At 38.5% G+C, this 17980-nt stretch overlaps 1 protein-coding gene across 3 annotated transcripts in view; it reads left to right on the top strand.

The window, feature by feature from the left end:
* Positions 1-13695, top strand: part of NR5A2 (nuclear receptor subfamily 5 group A member 2) — a 77623-nt gene extending 63928 nt beyond the window's left edge. For all 3 annotated transcript variants that reach the window (XM_030953232.1, XM_030953231.1, XM_030953230.1), the window contains exon 8: positions 10478-13695. In XM_030953232.1, the coding sequence (XP_030809092.1) occupies positions 10478-10725 (248 nt within the window). In that variant the 3' untranslated portion in view covers positions 10726-13695. The remainder of the gene's footprint in view (positions 1-10477) is intronic.
* Positions 13696-17980: the final 4285 nt, after the last annotated feature.

Here is a 17980-nt window from a genome sequence, read left to right as displayed (position 1 = left end):
CAGAGGCAGTTGAAAAGTAAAACTCTCTCTCTCCTAAGAGCTGCATGTTTGAAATGCAGGTGTAGGAGTCTTTGCTCTATTCCTCGCTTCCCTACCCTGTCTGATTGATGAGTAACCATGCTGCCAGAGGGACTTTCAGGTGGGCTTTTCTTTAGCTTTCATATGTGTATGTTTAAAAGTTTAAGGAATAAGGATGAAGAGCACATCTAAATCTTTGCAAAAATAGTCCAAAGGCTGTTTTGACACACACTGGGTACCTCTCCAGTGTTTCCTACAGGCAGCACTGACACTTGCAGTGTAGTTGGAGATGTCCCTATTTGGGCTTCTGTCGTCCCATTTGCCAAACCATTTCCACAACTAAGGGCAGATATCTGGGACAGTAAAAAGTGAAATTTGCAACTCTCTCTCAGATCTAATGTCAGAAACAATGTGTTCTGAAATACTGCAGCAGAAAATTATCTCCCTCGGCTGTGCTCATTGTCCACGAAGGCAATACAGGCACTTCTCCTTTACACATTTAAGCAAATTCATGGGCTGCTGCAGTCAGGTGTGACAGTGATCTGGTGACTGGTACACTCCTGTAGATGACATTACCAAACTTGTTGGCTCTTTTCATCTAAGCCAGTGTGGTTTTTTGTCAGTGCTAATTTGATAGGGGATTGAAACAGCACCAGCTTCAGTGTACCATCAATGTCTTGTGAGCTGTCTGCAGCTACATTTACATAGAAAAGAATTGTAACTGCCTAAAGGAGAGTCCACCTCTTAATAATAGCAGAATTGAAGTGTTTGGATAACAGGCATCGTGTATTTGTTTCTACTGTAGTGCTTTCAGTACTGAGCAAATAAATAAAAGCATTTAATTTTATGTTATCTCAGCACAATTATAAAAGAAAATAGTTCTGTTACTGATTTCCACTTCCTGTATCTTACACAGGCAGAGGTGATTGTCTTTTTCATGTTCTTTCTAAACTAGAATCAGCTTCCACAGATGCAACTTGGTTCGCTGAAAAAAACCTCAAGCTGTTAGCGCAAATATTGGCACATAGAACTAGTAAAACCATGTCTTGAAAAGTCTCAGAAAAAGGTAAAAAGAGGTTTTTGAAATCAATGACTAAAAGACAATTAGTTCTCACACTAAGCCTTGTCTGAAAATAGTGCAAGAGACTTAAAATTCTGAATTGTTGGTCAATTATGTTGACAGAAAATCATAGCAGAGTGCTGTACCTCTTAGATCAGCACATCACTAAAACACCTTTGCTTAATTCTCCTTCTCTCAATGACAATATATTATAATAATTTTTACTCCCGTGGGAGTTTAGATTTAACAAAAGAATAAAGCCAAACAATATTCACCCAGTGATAAAAATCTGGTATGAAGTTCAACCATTATCTGGAGAGCACTATAATGATATAATCCAAACTGGCTGGTCTAATATTTTTAACCAAGTTGAAAAAGTTTGAAATATAATAATTAAATGCAAATACAGTTCTGATCCCAAAGACCAGAAGAATGCCTTTAAGCTAGTATTTATAACAAGAGCTATTCGACTGAGCTCTCTTGTAAATTTTATCATACCTGAGGCAGTTTTCCTCAGTCGATTAGCTGGAAAGCTGAATATATCCTGAGGCAAACCAGACATCTAGTACAGGCTAAATTCAACTACTGGAGCTTAAATTTGGCTTAATATATCCCCACTTGGATCTGCCTGTTTAATTCTCTTTCATATGATAACGTTGGTTTATTCATAGTCTGGACTTGCCACCTGAACAAACTGTACCTCATATCTTATTCTAATGGAATAGGAAAACTTTGCAAAAACCACAAAAGTTCCTGACTGAAAATCTAATGCAAATTTGGGATTAAAAACTGTTTTGTGAAGTGACTACAAGATTAGTACAGAGAGATTTCTCCCCTAAGGAGTACTGCTTTTTATGATCATGCATTTTTTATAATCTGCAGAGACAGATGGGCTTTATAAAAGGATAGAGCCTGATACTCAAAAAGGTTTCAGTGGCAGCTGCATTTCTGTGTTTTAACCTCAGTAGAAATTTATATCCTATATTTTTCCAGAAAATATTTATATTTCTTCTTTTTGGACTATATTACCCCTTGGTCACCTTCCAGTGGCAGCAGCAAAAATACCTCCGAGATTAATCTGTTCCGTTATTCCTACTTCAAACGGTACTTGAGTAGCAAGAGAGGGATAGAAAGGGAAAAGACAGATAATGTGCAAGCTTCTCATGAGACCAATAAAGGCAAACATTCAGAAAAGTTACAAATGTCTAGGCAAAAGCAGAGTAAAATTTTTCTAGGTAAAAGCAAATCTCTCAAAAATTTTCATTCCTTATTTTCTAAATATTCAGCTTCTTCTCACCTAAATAATAGACTGGTTTTTGGTCTTCTTAAAACTATACCACACTATTATTGCAATTTGCATATAACACCCTTTCTGCCTCAGTTCATAACTTCAAGGACTTTGTATGATGTCCTATCACCATTCCCAGGAACTTCATAAATATTTATGACTTCTTAAACTATTCACACCCTACAAATTGCAGGCATTGACAGATAATTCCCTTAAAACACCAACAACTCTGTGTGCTATTGAAGATTCAAATGATGTTGCAGAAATTAACTGGGGAAACTCTTTGGTTCAATAAATTTCCTACTTATTTTCTCTCATTTTTTAGTTCATCAGAAGCCTCATTTCTGCCTTTATGAAATTTGATACTGTGATACTACTGCTCTGGCAGATTTGCCTGCATGTAAGCATATATATGTATATATATATATATATATATATATATATATATAAAGCTTGGTGATAGGAGGATAATTAGTACAGTAGTTTTATTACCAATGCTCATTCTAACTGAATATTCAAAGACAAACATTTATTGCCCAAACATATATTATGACCCTTGGATGAGGTGAGGAGTTCAGAAAAGTAATGAGTTTTGACTCACCTTCTTTCTCAGTTTATCTGTGAGACCTTTACTAAATCATTTCTGCCCTAGTTTACCAATGTGTGCTCATAAAAATATGACCATGCCTCCACAAGACAGTGGTTACCAATTTTTCTTCCTAGAAAAGAGAGATTTAGATTGAGACATTTTTTCTATAATTGATCTGTCATTTACCTTAAGCGGTCACTAGATCAAACACACAAACAAGCCTAGAAGCAGGAACCAGAAAGCCACATCAGCCCAGGCAGGTTCCCTTTCCACCAGCCTAGCAAGGTAGGCAGTAAATATGGGCTTAACCACATTGGGTTAATTTTTCCAATGCACCAGCAGAGCTTCAACCTAATGACTGAAGCACACCTTCACTGAGAACAGCCTGTAGCAAGCAATAGCAGGCACCACCCATTGGCATGGTGAGAGACTCCAGTTGTTTGGGGAATTTCCTTGAAGACACAACACAGCAACTGCTCTCCAAATTCCTGTTCATCTGTCATGTCTTCAAAGAAAGCAGCAGCTACTCTTTTATATGGAACATTCATATCAGTGAATGCTGAAGCATGGACTAAAATACCCACAGAATAAACCTTTGGGCCATGGATGGGCTGCCCTCAGTCCCAGATAAGCAAGAGACAAGAAACGTTTCACTGCTGACCCACAGGGCAGGAGCCAGGCTGGACTTCAGCAGGGGCAGAATTTCAGGCAGAGAGGGAGCTTTAGAAAGTGAAAGAAAGTGAGGTGGTAGTGGAGTTTAAGCATGGCAAAGCTGAAATGCCAGCAGTGGAACCACTGCTTGGGGCTGTGGTCTGTCCCCACATCTCTTGGGCTGGGGCACAGTTTCATCCCCACTGGCTCCCCATACCCCTGGCTGTGTGGATCTACCACCCCTGGCTTTGTGGCTGTACCTGGATATATTTTTCCCTCCCAAGCTGCAGTGAGAAATGCTGGACTTTGTATTTAAGGGCGTAGCTGACTGTGGAATTTGGGACAGGATCTGTGAGCAACTCTTCTATCAGAGGCCTGGCAGGATCTTGTTTTATTGTGTTTCAATGGCCACCATATCACGTATGCTTCATGTGCAAATAATAAGCATGTTGGTTCCTGGGGTGTCAGGACAAGAAGTGAGTGGAGATTTTGTTTGTTTAACTTCCAAGGGAGTAAATGCAGCCTGAGCTGCTGAAAGTCAAGCTGTTCTATTTTCCTGAGTGATGACTCAGTAACTACACCAGTCATAAAGATTCAAGAAATCAAATTAAGCTTTGCCCTTTGTCTTTACTGGTACTGTAAGAAAAGTAACAACTGAAATGTAGTAACCTACTTCCACATTCACACAACGAGAGGAATCCACCTTTTTTTCCCATGTCTCTCTTCCCATTGCAGAGCTAACAGGGCCAAAAGCAATTATAGAATTACTCACAAAATCAATAAGCATGGTTTTTAACAGCCATCAGGAGCTTCTCAGTAAGAATCCATCATTTTACAATCTTTTTAGAACAGAAGAATAGGTGTCAATATTTTAAATAGCATTAGAAAGAAGCCCACTATAAAGCAATATGAAAATGTTTCAGTTGAGCCTGAGTTCTTCTGAAAGAAACCAGAAGTCCATCAAGATTGAAAACTGAGGGAGTGAAATAGGATCCAGACTAGGAATTGCAGCTTGTTCTCCTAAGTATCTTGTTCTCACTTTAAAAATATATACAGTCTTGCCCAATACTTGGTATGAACGAAACATTCTGCTATAGAAGAATTTAATTAAGATTTTCAAAACAATGTGCCCTTTATCAGATGTTACATTCAACTGAAAATGAAAATTACTTTATGACCCTAATAAATAGCCAGAGATCAACTGTTGCACTGTTACAGACAGCTTAGCCACTGCCAAAAAAGAATCATAAAGACAGGAAAAGTTTTCTACACATTCAGTTTGGACTTGAGAGTCTTAAGAAAAGTGCTTTTTGTTCTTACAGTGTAGAGGTTTTTCAAGGTTTGGAAAGTGCTAAATATATGCAGCTTATCACTGATTAAAAAACATTTATCAAGAATTGTTTCCCATGACTTCTAAGTGAATAATATTCAGCACAGTCCTGCTGTACTAAAATTGAGGGGAATTTTGTAGTAAGGAGCTTATCTTTACCATAAATCTTCCTTCATTACAGCATTTCGTCTGTCAAGAAGGCTTAGCTATAGAATGGCATGCATCTGCCTTCATGACAGATGTGCTATATGGAACTGCTGCTGTTGCCCTTAGTTTCAGTGAAGGAGAATTGTGGGTAATTTTCAGAGATTGGCACTTTATCAACCATTAGTACACTTGCCCTCAAAAAAATTTTTACCACATGTCAAAAATCTACCTGTGTTTTAAGTCCTATAATGCACAGATTTTGCAGGGCTAGCAGAAAATATGAAAAAGTAGTACAAAACTGTTCAAATAGAGGGAGGTTTGATAACATCACCTCAGTCCTGGTTAATTCCCCCTGTTTGAACTATTTTGGGGTAAAAGTCTTCATCAGAACTATAACAGTTTATCAATGAGCTAATCGCTCCTTGCAAAGAGCTGCTAAGTTCAGAGGCATTGGGTTTCAATAAAGTCCTTAAATGACAGGGCTCCTCACCCTTCTCAGGTGAGGATGCTCAGGCCAGGGCTGGTAACAAGCCCTAGTGCCTGGAGTATTCATGAGACTGGAAGCAGCCTTGTGAAAGGGAGAAATCCTCTTTCCCATGGAGAAGCTCAAAATCTTATTTTGTCCTTGCAATGGTGCAAAACACAAAGAGGCAAATGAGCTGTGTTCACACCTCTTCATGGCTTCATGTAAAAACAGCATCGAATAAAAGACATGAGCAGTAAAATTTAACCAGCTTTCTCTAGGAAATATTTAGTGCTCCCAAGGAGTTACTATTTTTCAAAGTTAAATCTCTCATTCTGTTTCATTTTTCTTTTCAAAATTCCCAGACCAAAGAAAACTCTCTATAGATTAGTACACCCCCAAATTTTCAGTATTTCATGTCTGGAATATGAGAGGGAGAAAATCTCTCTGAAACCTAAATATTTTTCCCCTCTAAAGACCAGACCCATTTTGGGGGAAAATATGCAGAGGTGTTCTCCTTGGGCTGAATGTTGTATGCAGTTTCAGCTTAACGCACGGTTTTATGGCAGATGTGGAAAATAATCAAAATGGGGGATATCTGGGAATACTGGCAGACCTTCACTGTGACTGCAGAGCAGATCCTGACACACTATAATACTGTTTTTGTCTTAATCGTCAAAAGTAAGCTATAGGGAACAAAAATTCTTTGTTTGACAGAAAAGCAATTGCTATTTCTTGTAAAACATATAATATATTCCAGAAGACCTAAGGGTTTACTTTTCAATAAGGATAGAAAAAGATGCGCGCCCCACTGTGAGCTCACAGTAAGGCTGTTTCATGTAAAAAGTTGGTAATTAGTCCCTGAGTGAATAAAGTAGAAGAGCTAAGAGACTGATACTTACTGTAGCAACACAAAACACTTTTTCTAGCTGCTAGGATTTAAAGGGTGTGTGGGTGGGAGGGGGGACCTACTCCTACTTATTTAATTTACAAGCATCTAAACTTCAGAAAATTATTTCTTGCATTAAGCTTAAACATATGTACTTTAAATTGTTACTAACTGATGTAAAGATCGATAAGAGACATTCCAGTTACAAAAAAAATTAACAGGAATGAGGAATTATGTGAAAGGATAAGGGATGTCGTGCTGTACACATCAGCAGCAGATTTCACGCTCATTGTACTGACTGCCTTCAGCAGCTACACCAGCATTGCTTGGTGTCTCACCAAGTTAACTCCTTAGCAGTCTAAGGAAATACTTGTAATACTAAATCTGTTTGGCCAGAGTTCCATAATAAACACCGAGCACAAAACCAAACTCAAACCACAGGAAAACCATCTACTTAAACCCCAACATTATTATTTGTATCACTACCAACCAACACTAAGTACCACCAGTGAAAATGGTACCATTTCTTGTTCTACCTGCATAATTTGAAGGTACTGGAAATAACTTAATATTCACATGTTTTCCTTTGTTATTACTCATCTTAACCAGAGCTACAGTTTATGATTCTCTCTCAAAAAAAACCATAATTTTTATTGCAATTATGGGTTTAGCAAACCTATTTTTGACAACATATAAGTATCCCAGGAGAGCTTGAGAGATGACACTGGAGTTTTACACAGTGCTCTCAGCACATATCCTTTGACTTCTCTCTGTTCAGATTGTCTCATTTGCTTTACTGCAACATTCACTGTTAATGTATATGAGATAAGAACACACATCAAAAGTCATATGCAGAGATCTTGGTCACTTCACAGAGATTCACCCCAAATCAGGTTGCCTCTATGTCCCTACTATTGTAATTGCAGTCCTGAAGACATCTACACACAAATGAATTATGTAGTGATGTCCTAAATTGTGATTACTTGGACTGTCCCTGATTCAGTATAGAAAGTCAGGAAAATCTACATATTTTCACTGGTTAACTAACAATATCTTGTTTACAAGCACTGAGCCTCACCACAAGTAGCAAGAACTTGTTTAGAGGAAAGACATTAAAAGTATTTCCCCAGGCTGAATGTGGCACAGGAACCCAGAACTACTTTTGTTTATTGTTAGTATAAACTGGACTTGTTTCTAAATCTTGGCTGCAGTGCTTCTGTTGCCACATTGAAGGAACTGTCCCAAGACGAGGAAAGAGACCAGCACAGACCTTCCCCTGCAGTTCTGCAATGCCCATGGGATTCCCTGAGGCCACAGAGCTGACAGGGGTACAGGAGCACCTCACACTGCACCCGTGCACCCACTGCCAAAAGCCACTGAGCCTGGGTTTGGGGGAAATATATAATACATAAAATATGCCGCCTCTTGTCTTGGAGTATGGCATCAATTCAGCTACAAACAGAAGAATAAGTGTCTCTAAAACACATATTAAACTCGCTGCTTTTGTAGAAAAATATTAAAAGTTTGCAATTATCACATTTTGTTTCTTCTTTATCTCTGTAAAAATTTATCTTGTGATTTTTCAATAAATATATAATCCACACAATAACATTTAAACAGGAGGTAAAAATAATAATGAACCTGGTTTTCCAAGCAGCACAATCTCATACACAGTACAGCTCAAAATAGACAGAGAGTAAGAGAAAGATGCCCCTTGAATTTAAAAGGGGTTGAATCAGATAACAGTTCGTAAAACTTCCTGATTTTTACCGAGGAAAAAAGTTCTAAATACTGATTCTGAAATCATCATACATTTTACCTTGCTGTTTCAGTTTAATCAGTAAACAGTTTAATCTCCAGCATAGTCCCTGTTTTCTGTGGGAGTTTTTATGTTCTAGCAATTCATTCATGACTATATTTTGCATCTGAAACAACCTATTTAAGCTAATTGTGATAGGTAATACTGTTTCTTTTTTAGCTTTATAAAAATATGCTTAGAACACCCAATTTTTAAACCAGGTTACACTAGCTACAAAATACCCTGGGAGTTTTCTGTAGGTACATAAAATAATAAACAGCTATATTTTATATGAGAAAATGTCCAGTGTAGTACAGGAAAACATGATTATCCAAAGATCTCCAGAGACACTGGCAAAAAGACTTTGGATAAATAGTTTGAATAGCTAAGGGACCAGGCATAGCAGCTTTGAAGTTTCCAGTCCTCTTCACTTGGGATAATGTAAAGTTCAGATGATTCTTGTTGGACAGCCATCACAATTTCAGTAATACTGGCAAGTTCCTTAAGTCAACTAGCAAAATTCTGGTGGATGTTATGTCCCCAGTTCCCAAACAAGCAGCACAAATCCAGGAGTCACTCGCTTCATTTCCACAGTGAAACTGGGACAGGAAAGAGGCAGGCAATAACAACCCCAGCAGGAAGCACTGGCCCCGGTTCATGCAAGAGGGAATCCAGCATGCAGCTGGCAGCCAGCACATTCCAGAGGGGCTCCTGCTCACAGCCTGGAACTCGGCTCTGGAGGCTCTGTGTGCTGCCACCGGCTGCCACGGGGACCCTTGGCATCTTTCCTATTCTCTTGTTCTAAAGACAATATTTGTCTCCTCTAACCATTTCCTTCATGTTCCAGCACAAAGTTATGTGCAGAAATCAGTATTTGCTCTCTTTAAAGCACTTCTAGGAAAAGCTGCAGTGAGACCCAATTTCCACAGCCTCCCAGGCTCCCGATGGAGCGGGTGACCAACGTGTGTTCCTGTTTTGCAAAGGAAAACACTCATTTCCCCACAATCAGAGGCTGGCATTTACAATTAACCAAATTCTGCAAAATTCTCCATCTCCTGGGCTCCAAAAATATCCACAGATGAACAGATTTGTCTTTATACAAAGTGAATAAGCCGCAGAGTTGTGCCCAGTAGCACCAGGCTCTAGCCTTACAAGAAAGTGGTACAGTACTCTGCTGATGGTAAAAATGATCTAACACAACCAAAACAAGCTCTCCCAGCAAGTGCTTTCTAATCAGCTCCCTCTTCCTGCATTAGAGCAGCACTCTAATTTGCAAGCTTTAGAATAACTTCTGCATTCACCAGACATGTTCAAAGACAATTTCATCCGAGTGGTTTTTACACAGGGGAGCAAACAATGAGGAGGTAATATACTGGCATTTATCTCTGACCAGCATTTCCAGAGCTTGGACTTGCTGTATAGGAACAGAAGATAATCAAACAGAGGCAGAGTGAACAAACTGTACCTGCCGTGCTGATGTAAATGCCCCGTTGTCCAATACCAGAAAAAAAAAAAATCAGTGTTGGATTTCAGAAACCATATGCAGGTTAAAGGGCACCATTCTTATCTAGTATTACACCCAAAGGACAATGATTTCATTTTATAAAGATCATTAGTCAGTGAAATATATATTTTAGAGAGTTTCTAGTAGGGAATATTATTTTGGCAGTCACTGGAGTGTACCAGATGGTTCATTAACATAGGCTAGGCAAGTCAAAGGCTTTCAGAATCATTTTGAAAATGTCAAACAGAAACAAGAGCACTGTCATTTTTTATTAGAATTAACTACATCATACCCTGGACATAGATTTCACCTTGGGTCAGAAAAATTAATACAGAATTATATGAATTGTGTAACATAGTAGGTTAAAGATAGGGCTTCCTCTTGGGACTCATTTGCTAGCAATATATTATGGTCTTCTACTTTAGGAATCCTCAACCTTTCTTTTTGTTAGCTATGAAAAGAGCTGACCTTGCTCAGACTCCATTGGTGTCTAATTGATTTGAGGTATATGCAGAATTTCAACAAGACACTCCACTAAAGCTCTTTTGTGATCATTTTCCCAGGAAAGTTGGCAAAAGGGTTCACTGAATATTCAGCAGCTTGTAAAGTATGCTTTTGTCAGGAGGCAAAAAAATACATCAATTTAGTGAAACGTTGACTTCATAAACAGGAATTAAAATGCAACTGAATTGTTACCTGGGGTTTTTTCTGTTTGTTTTTTTTTTTAAATTATCATTCAGATGTCAAAAACCTCGAGAACTTCCAGCTTGTGGAAGGTGTTCAGGAACAAGTGAATGCTGCTCTGCTGGACTACACCATGTGTAATTACCCACAGCAAACAGACAAATTTGGGCAGCTTCTCCTGCGACTACCAGAAATCCGGGCCATCAGTATGCAGGCCGAAGAATACCTCTACTACAAACACCTGAACGGGGATGTGCCGTGTAATAACCTTCTCATTGAGATGCTGCATGCAAAGAGAGCATAAATTATACCCATTAGAGCTTCTGCTTTCAAGGAAAAGAAATTATTCTGAACTGCTCCAAGCAACACTAATTAAAATGTGGTTTTAAGACATTGCAAAATGGTGTAATAATCAAATACTAATAGTAAATAAGTGATGTATCAGGGTATTTGTATTGCAAACTGTGAATCATATGCTACACATCCCCAAAGGAATCTATATAGGACTTTATACTGGAGTGAACTTACCAAGTGGATACCATCACCAATGTCAACAAGAAAAAGGACAGAATGATCATTGTATATTTAACTCTGCTGATTGCCAACATGAAGAAACCTAAGTGAAAAAAACCCTGATCTGTATTATTGAGCTAAGATGGTGGGGAATTTGAGTGCACTAAATTCCTTCACTGCATAGAAGGACTCGTAAAACACTCACAACAGATGCAAAATGGCATCTACAGCATCTTCTGCCATCCTTACAGGGACCCAACACTTACTTCTTCTGTGCTAAATGATGTGGCATTCATTGAACAAGCTGTAAGAGAGAGCTGGCCTAGGCCACGTGCTGTGGCTGTGGCCACCAAACCCTCCGAGGCTGGGCCTGCCTGTGGGGCCTGCAAACTGCTCCTAGGAAGAGTCTGGGATCCAGTTAGCTTGGCATTCTTAACTGTGCTCTGAAGTTTGTTTTGTCACGTGTTCATGTTGTTCTACCAGGCAGTATCCCTTTTCTACTGCTCTTATCAGATAGCAGTTAAGCAGCTAAGGAAATATTCCAAAATAAATTAGCCAATTCAACTGCATACTCGACCAGCTGCTAAAAGATGGCTCCGCTATATATTCATGGCTGTTTCCAAACAAAGAAAATAGAGATATTTCAGCCATGCTAAACAACACTTTCTTTGACAAGAAAACAGAAATTAGAACACCAAATACTGATGTTAAAAAACCAAAAATAAATTTTTAAAAGAATTTTGTGATAAAAGAAGTGACAAGTGAATTGTACAACTGGATGATGCCACGGAGCTTATTAAGAAATAATCTTTAAAATTGCCAGTAATTTGGAAACTAAATTTCAACTCAAACATCCAATATCTAACGAAACTTCCTGTTTTCAAAGTTAGGTAATATATCTACTTTACGCAAAGAAAGAAAAGTGATACTGCTGTGTCTATGTAGGCCAAAGTCTGCTGCAGAACAAATATTAGAAAAGAACAAACATTTCTCTCTCTGTCCAAATGAAGATATCAGTATTAACATGTAGCGCCACATTTATAAGTCTTGCCTTATTTCATTACCCTTAAAGGTAACTGCGCAGGTGTAGATCAACATACATTTCAAAATAAAGTATTAATCTCTAGCATTAACAAAAACATAGTGTTTACATTCTTTAGGTCCTGTGGGGAAAAACTGTGATAAAATTGCAGAGCAGTGATTTCCTTATTATTTCTTTTAAATTGGTAATTATTTTACCAGTACTTAATTACTGTATGTCGTGAGACACTAAAATCAATAGGGGTATTTCATTTTTACTTTAATTTTTGAGATTATTGGCTGCACAATCACTTGTAGAAACTGTATAAAATCCTAATATTTTAATTTTTTTTCATGAAGATTGCTGGCTTTTTAATAGTTTATTTATATTGTATATGATAGTTTTCACTGTAGACAATTATGATGCTAATTTATTGTTCTTTGGTTTCATCTTTATATAAGATATAGCCAGAATGAAGAAGCCAAATATATGTGTTTACTGTAGCATGTCTTCAAGTTAGTGGAACATAGTTCAGGGACACAGAAGGGTCTTTACAAATTAAAATCATTCACTTGATTAAATGTCTGTAAATCTTCATAATCCTAAATGTAGTTTATTTAAATCTATTGTAAATTATGTGAGTTGTAACTTTTTCTGTTTCATGTGAACTTGAAAAGGTGCATTTCTCTCACTTCCATCCAACCATTCATCCATTGTATACCAAAGACATCAGTTATTACATCTGCATTAGTACGAAGCACACTATTTAACTGCCTGTATTAATCAGCTCTAATATTCTGTCCATGCATAGGGTACCAACACAGCAAAGCCAAGTGTCTGCAACTCCTACATGCCTGTCTTGTACCACAGCATACACACACTGTCCTACAGACCTCGAGCAAACCGAGCACAGCCCCTCAGCATCCCCCAGGGCAGACAGAAACATTATTCAAATACCAGTGCTCTCCCTCAAACAAACAAATGAAATTAACAGAATAGTAAAGATTGACGTGCCTGTGAAACACATGAACAAGTTAAGTGTGGTCATTCTTTCCTTTCAGAAAGAAAAGCAATGCATTAATTCAAGTGTTTGCATTCTGTATTTTCTCTTTTTTTTTTCCTGTTGAAATGCTACAGTGAACTTCACTGAATATTAAGGAAAAAGCTGAAAAATTATTGCTAAATATTCATAGCACCATTATCCATATACAGGACAGAAGAATTAAAATAAGAATGTAGAAGAAAGAAACAATTTAGGTTCATGAAAATGCTTTCAGATAATTGAACATGTATTTGCCTACATGCGGGGTTCCAAGAATCCCATCATATTGCCCAAAGTACACGAACAAAACAAAACAAAAAACAAACCACTAAAAAAACCCACTCACGTTAATTGTTAACTACTTTGTAACCAAGCATTTTCTTCTGACTGCCTTATTGATTACAGGATATATTAGTAAAAGCAGACTAAAATTCAAAACGGTTTAGCTTTGGCTGGTTTATTATAGTTGTTCTGTGTTTGTAAACAGACAATCTGTAAAGTCTGATTATTTGTATTACAGATGTTCTGCAGCTGCCTTGGATTTAAATCCATGCAACTCTTAGAATGTGCAGTGAGTTACTTGTTGAAGTTGAAGTTCTCTTACTGTATCAGTGAAATACATATTGTCATGTCAGTTCTTGCCAAGAGTTTCTCATCACCAATGGAATTATTTTTTTCAGTATTTCAATAAATATTGATATGCCTATGCTGATTACTTTATAATTGTCTTTATAATACCATCATTCCACTGAAATGAAGCATCAGTCAAAAATCAGTTACTCAGAAGAGGAGAGTAAAATGCAGGAGAAATATGAGCACCAAAGAGAATTTGATACAAGTGGAAGATACAAGTGTAGAGAACAGCACCTTCAAAAGCTCACACAGCAATGGTGACATTGCCTAGGCTGAAGCCAAGTAAATACAGCTAAAACACTTAAGAAAAGCTGAATCTCTAACCAGAAAGAAATTTACTGCTTAATACTTTCAAATTAATACTTTTGATCTCATACTGCACATGTAATTTTCACTTTACATGTACCCATAAAGAGTTAAGCAGCCAAAGCATCAGGGAGGGAAAATGACAGAACAAAAGAAAATCAGGTAACAGAATCCAGTAGAGCTCAGGATAACCTCTCAGCAATGTAAATACATGGCAGGGCCAGGGGCAAACCCACGGCTTCCAACACGACTGCCAGTGCAGGCTGCCAAGGAGACAGATGTAACTGCTACTAGAGGAAAATATTTTCCTAAAGTTGCCCTCTGGCTCATTTGACTGCTGTTCTGAGAGCAGGAGGTGAAGTGCTCCAAGAGAGCTTGTCAGCTGTACCCTACTGTTTTGAGACTCAGTCCAGTGCTTCCCCTGAACTGTTTCGTAGTTGAAATAGGGCTGTTCTCTCAGGTGCCAAATGTTAATGCTTCAAGGGAAAAAACAGGGCTATAATTAGTTATTTACAAATCCTGCACTTGAATGAAACAAAGCTGGTTTAGTGTTGCAATAAAAGCAGAGTAAAACACAGAGGATTTGGTGGCTTATAAATGAGGAAGGATTATTTTAACTTTTAGGAATCATAACAGAAACCCATGGTTTTGCAGAGACCCAGGGGAGATTTCAGGGTTGATATATTTTAGATCGTTTTCCTTACAAGAGATATATTTTGGTGAGATATATTTAGCATACACACTACATGTTTAAAGTATGAGGGGATTTATTTTTAACTGAGTTTGACACTGCTTCTGGAACAATCTGCTGTATGTTTTTATTGGAAACATGGAAAGAGTGAGTTCAATGTAACACAGGTCAAGCCAGTACAATAGTTGGTGATCTTGACAATTTCCTGGAATACTGAATAACACTCTATTAACCCCTACATTGAAGTCCATAGTCTAAATACATCACAGGAGTCCTAACAATATTTTTACCTTCTCTGACAGAGCTGCTGTCTTTTTCCAGGGAAATTCCATATAGTTGCATCTGTAGGAATTTGGAATGGCAAACAGCATTAAACTAACTGGCAAACCAAGAAAGTTGCAGATAAACTTTTAGGGGCAGATCCTAGAGCTGTATTACACAATGATACTGGCATGAGCCCAAATACTTCTGTGACAGTCAAGCAAATTCAGTTGCACTTTAGTAGAAAAATTATTCATTTTCTAAGGGCACCTTGTCAACAACAACAAAAAAATTCCTTAATGATAAGGGTAAAAGAGGACATGACCCTCAGATGGAGTACACAGCTGATGCCTACTCTGATACCAGTGCACCTCAGCAGAAGACAGCAGCACTAGAAGTTGCTTGATAGATACAATCTGGTCTGTCACACATTGGTGGGACAAGATGTATTCTCTGCATCAAACACTCTTTGCAAACCCTTGGGTTTGCTCCAATACATAACAAAATCCTCTCTATCTTACTGACAGTTTTGAAGTCTGGCACAGACTTCCAAAAATAGGTGAGTTTTCACCATTGCCCCAGGATGGCCCTGACTCATTTCCATTTCACTGTAACTTCTCTAGAGTTCTGTGTTAACTGCTGTAAGCCTGTGAACATCCTGTGCATGCCCCAGGGAATAATTCAGACATGAGGTTAAGCAAGATGGTGGAGCACAAGCTCCTGATGCTGTCTGTATTCATGGAGGCCTAGACCACTGCTGCCCTGCCTCAGCAAGGACTGCAGGGTTTACCATTTGTTGCTAACAAAACAGAGGCCAAAACCAACAGCACTGAAATCAAAATTGTGTCCATTGACATCTTGCCCTCCCTGTGCTCAGGATCAGGATGTAAATGGGTGAAATGCCTCTCAGGCTGAGATGCAGCATGTCAGAATGCTTCCAGTAGCACTCATTGCTTATCATGCTGCTGCAGACCAGAACTTTCACAGAGCAAGAGCCTCCCTGTGCGGTGTTCACGTCAATCACCCTGCCACTGATGCTGCTGAACATTTGCTGGATACCACCAGTCCAGGCTGTCAGTTGCAATTATCCACCAAAACAGGGACTCTGCAGCAGAGGGAATAAAGCCTGTTTGTGGGAAGGACACCAAACAATCTGCTGTTTGTACAACAGAAAATGCTGACGGCCATTCAGTAGCTGCTGGCATGCCTACAGACATGTGCACACCCCCCATGCCACCTCTGGGAATTCCTAAAGCATGCTCAAACATCCAGTACTTCTGTTCCTATAGCAAATATTTTATGAGACACAGCTTCCTGAGGGACATTGAGTTTCAGTCATAGCACAGCTCAACTCCTGCTTCGCAGTGGTGTCCTCCCACTCATATAAGCCAAAGAGTGCTGGTGCAGAATAGCAGAGTGAGGCAGGCATTTCAAATCAATACCCTGGTGTTTAACCTTGCACTACATCACAACAGCTGTCCTGCTCTTTACAACTTGATCTTGATCAACATGCATCAAAGGGAAGTTCTGCAAAGAGCTCTGCTTCGTGTACCAAGGCAGCACATTACAACTGTACATTAAGAGAAGGTCTGTAGGACTGCCTGTGCTTGAACTCAACAGTAAATATACAGAGTATTGTAAATGTCTATTATGATCAGTCCATAAACTATAGTAGATAGCAAAGGAGATAATGGGGGAGGAATAGCTCCAAAAGTAAAATAAAAAGAGAAGCACATAGACATGGAGGAGACATGAGGATATTTATGTTTCATAAATATTTAAGACTGATTCACTTTTAATCTAAAACAAAAAAATAAATAAAATACACTGGATTATTATAATTGCTTTGAAGTAGTAACAAGGCCTGAATAAATTATCATGTATATATTTTAGGGACCTGCCACAGTAAGCCATATTGGTTTTAATTTTCATTTAATAAACTTTGTTTTATTTTTCATTGTATATAAATTTCAGATTAAAAAACACTACATGGAATAATTGGTTGAATTTTTTAATCAATTCATTCAACTCATGCTGTGAAAACAGAAGCTTATTATTGGAGCATGCTTAGTTTTAGCATCAAACATTACAGCTGCCTAACAAACTGTGTCAAATTGTTTTTTCAATTCACAAATGCAGTTGAAGTATTCCGCAGCAATGTTCTACTCTTCCCAAGACCACTTTCCTATGAGTCACACAATACCTGGATTTGCAGTTGCAGCCTCGCCCCAAGTCCTGCATGCTTTTGCATACAGAACCTCAGATATTGAAGCTCAGTGGTGCTGAACCTGAGAAGGTGGAGCTGGGACACATCTCACAGTTTTTGTTTCTTTCTTTGGGTCAGTGTCCCTCCTCTGCTCACTTGTGCTATTGAACACCCAACTGATGTTCCCCACACCCTCCCAGTGAGAGCCCCCGTTCTTCAGGGGACCCTTCTGTTGTGTTCCCACTCATTTTGTACCACTCAGGTTCCCTCTGCCACATTTCTACTTTAATTTTCCTTTTCTTTGTATCAAAACCAAAACTCGTAAGTAAAATTTACCAACATATCAGGATTTTCAGGAGAGATTTTAATGTGTCAGGGAGTGGGAAAAGTCAAGGACATAATATTGTCTGCATGTCTGAAGCAGCAAAGTAACCACCAATGTCAAAACAGGAAAGCGATTGCTGGGCCTGGTCACACCAACCTGAAGAAGCTCCAGCCAAAAGCAAGACAAGGTCACCAATCAGCCCTCTGTGTCTTGGCTTACAATGACCAGTTCCACAGACCTAAACAATCTCCAGTCCTTACCAAACATTGTTTTCAGAGAGGAAGGAGGAAACATCCCAGAATTTCAGTCAAAGAACTGCACAGAAATATTAATAGACAAATCTAAACAGAGCTAGGATTAAACTCTTGGAAGACAACCCTTTCTTCACTAAAAACATGCTTAGCAATATGCAACATAACCAAGAAAAGAGCCATTGACAAAAAGAGAAAAGGGAACCAAATTTTGCTTTTTTGTTGGGTTTTTTTGTTTTGTTTGGGTTTTTTGTTTGGGGAGTTTTTAATTATTATTTACCAAACTTTGACCCAACTTTGCCCCTTGGCC

Source organism: Camarhynchus parvulus, chromosome 8, assembly GCF_901933205.1.
Source record: "Camarhynchus parvulus chromosome 8, STF_HiC, whole genome shotgun sequence".
Classification (NCBI taxonomy): Eukaryota; Metazoa; Chordata; class Aves; order Passeriformes; family Thraupidae; genus Camarhynchus; species Camarhynchus parvulus.
This window is presented reverse-complemented; position numbering and strand designations above follow the sequence as displayed.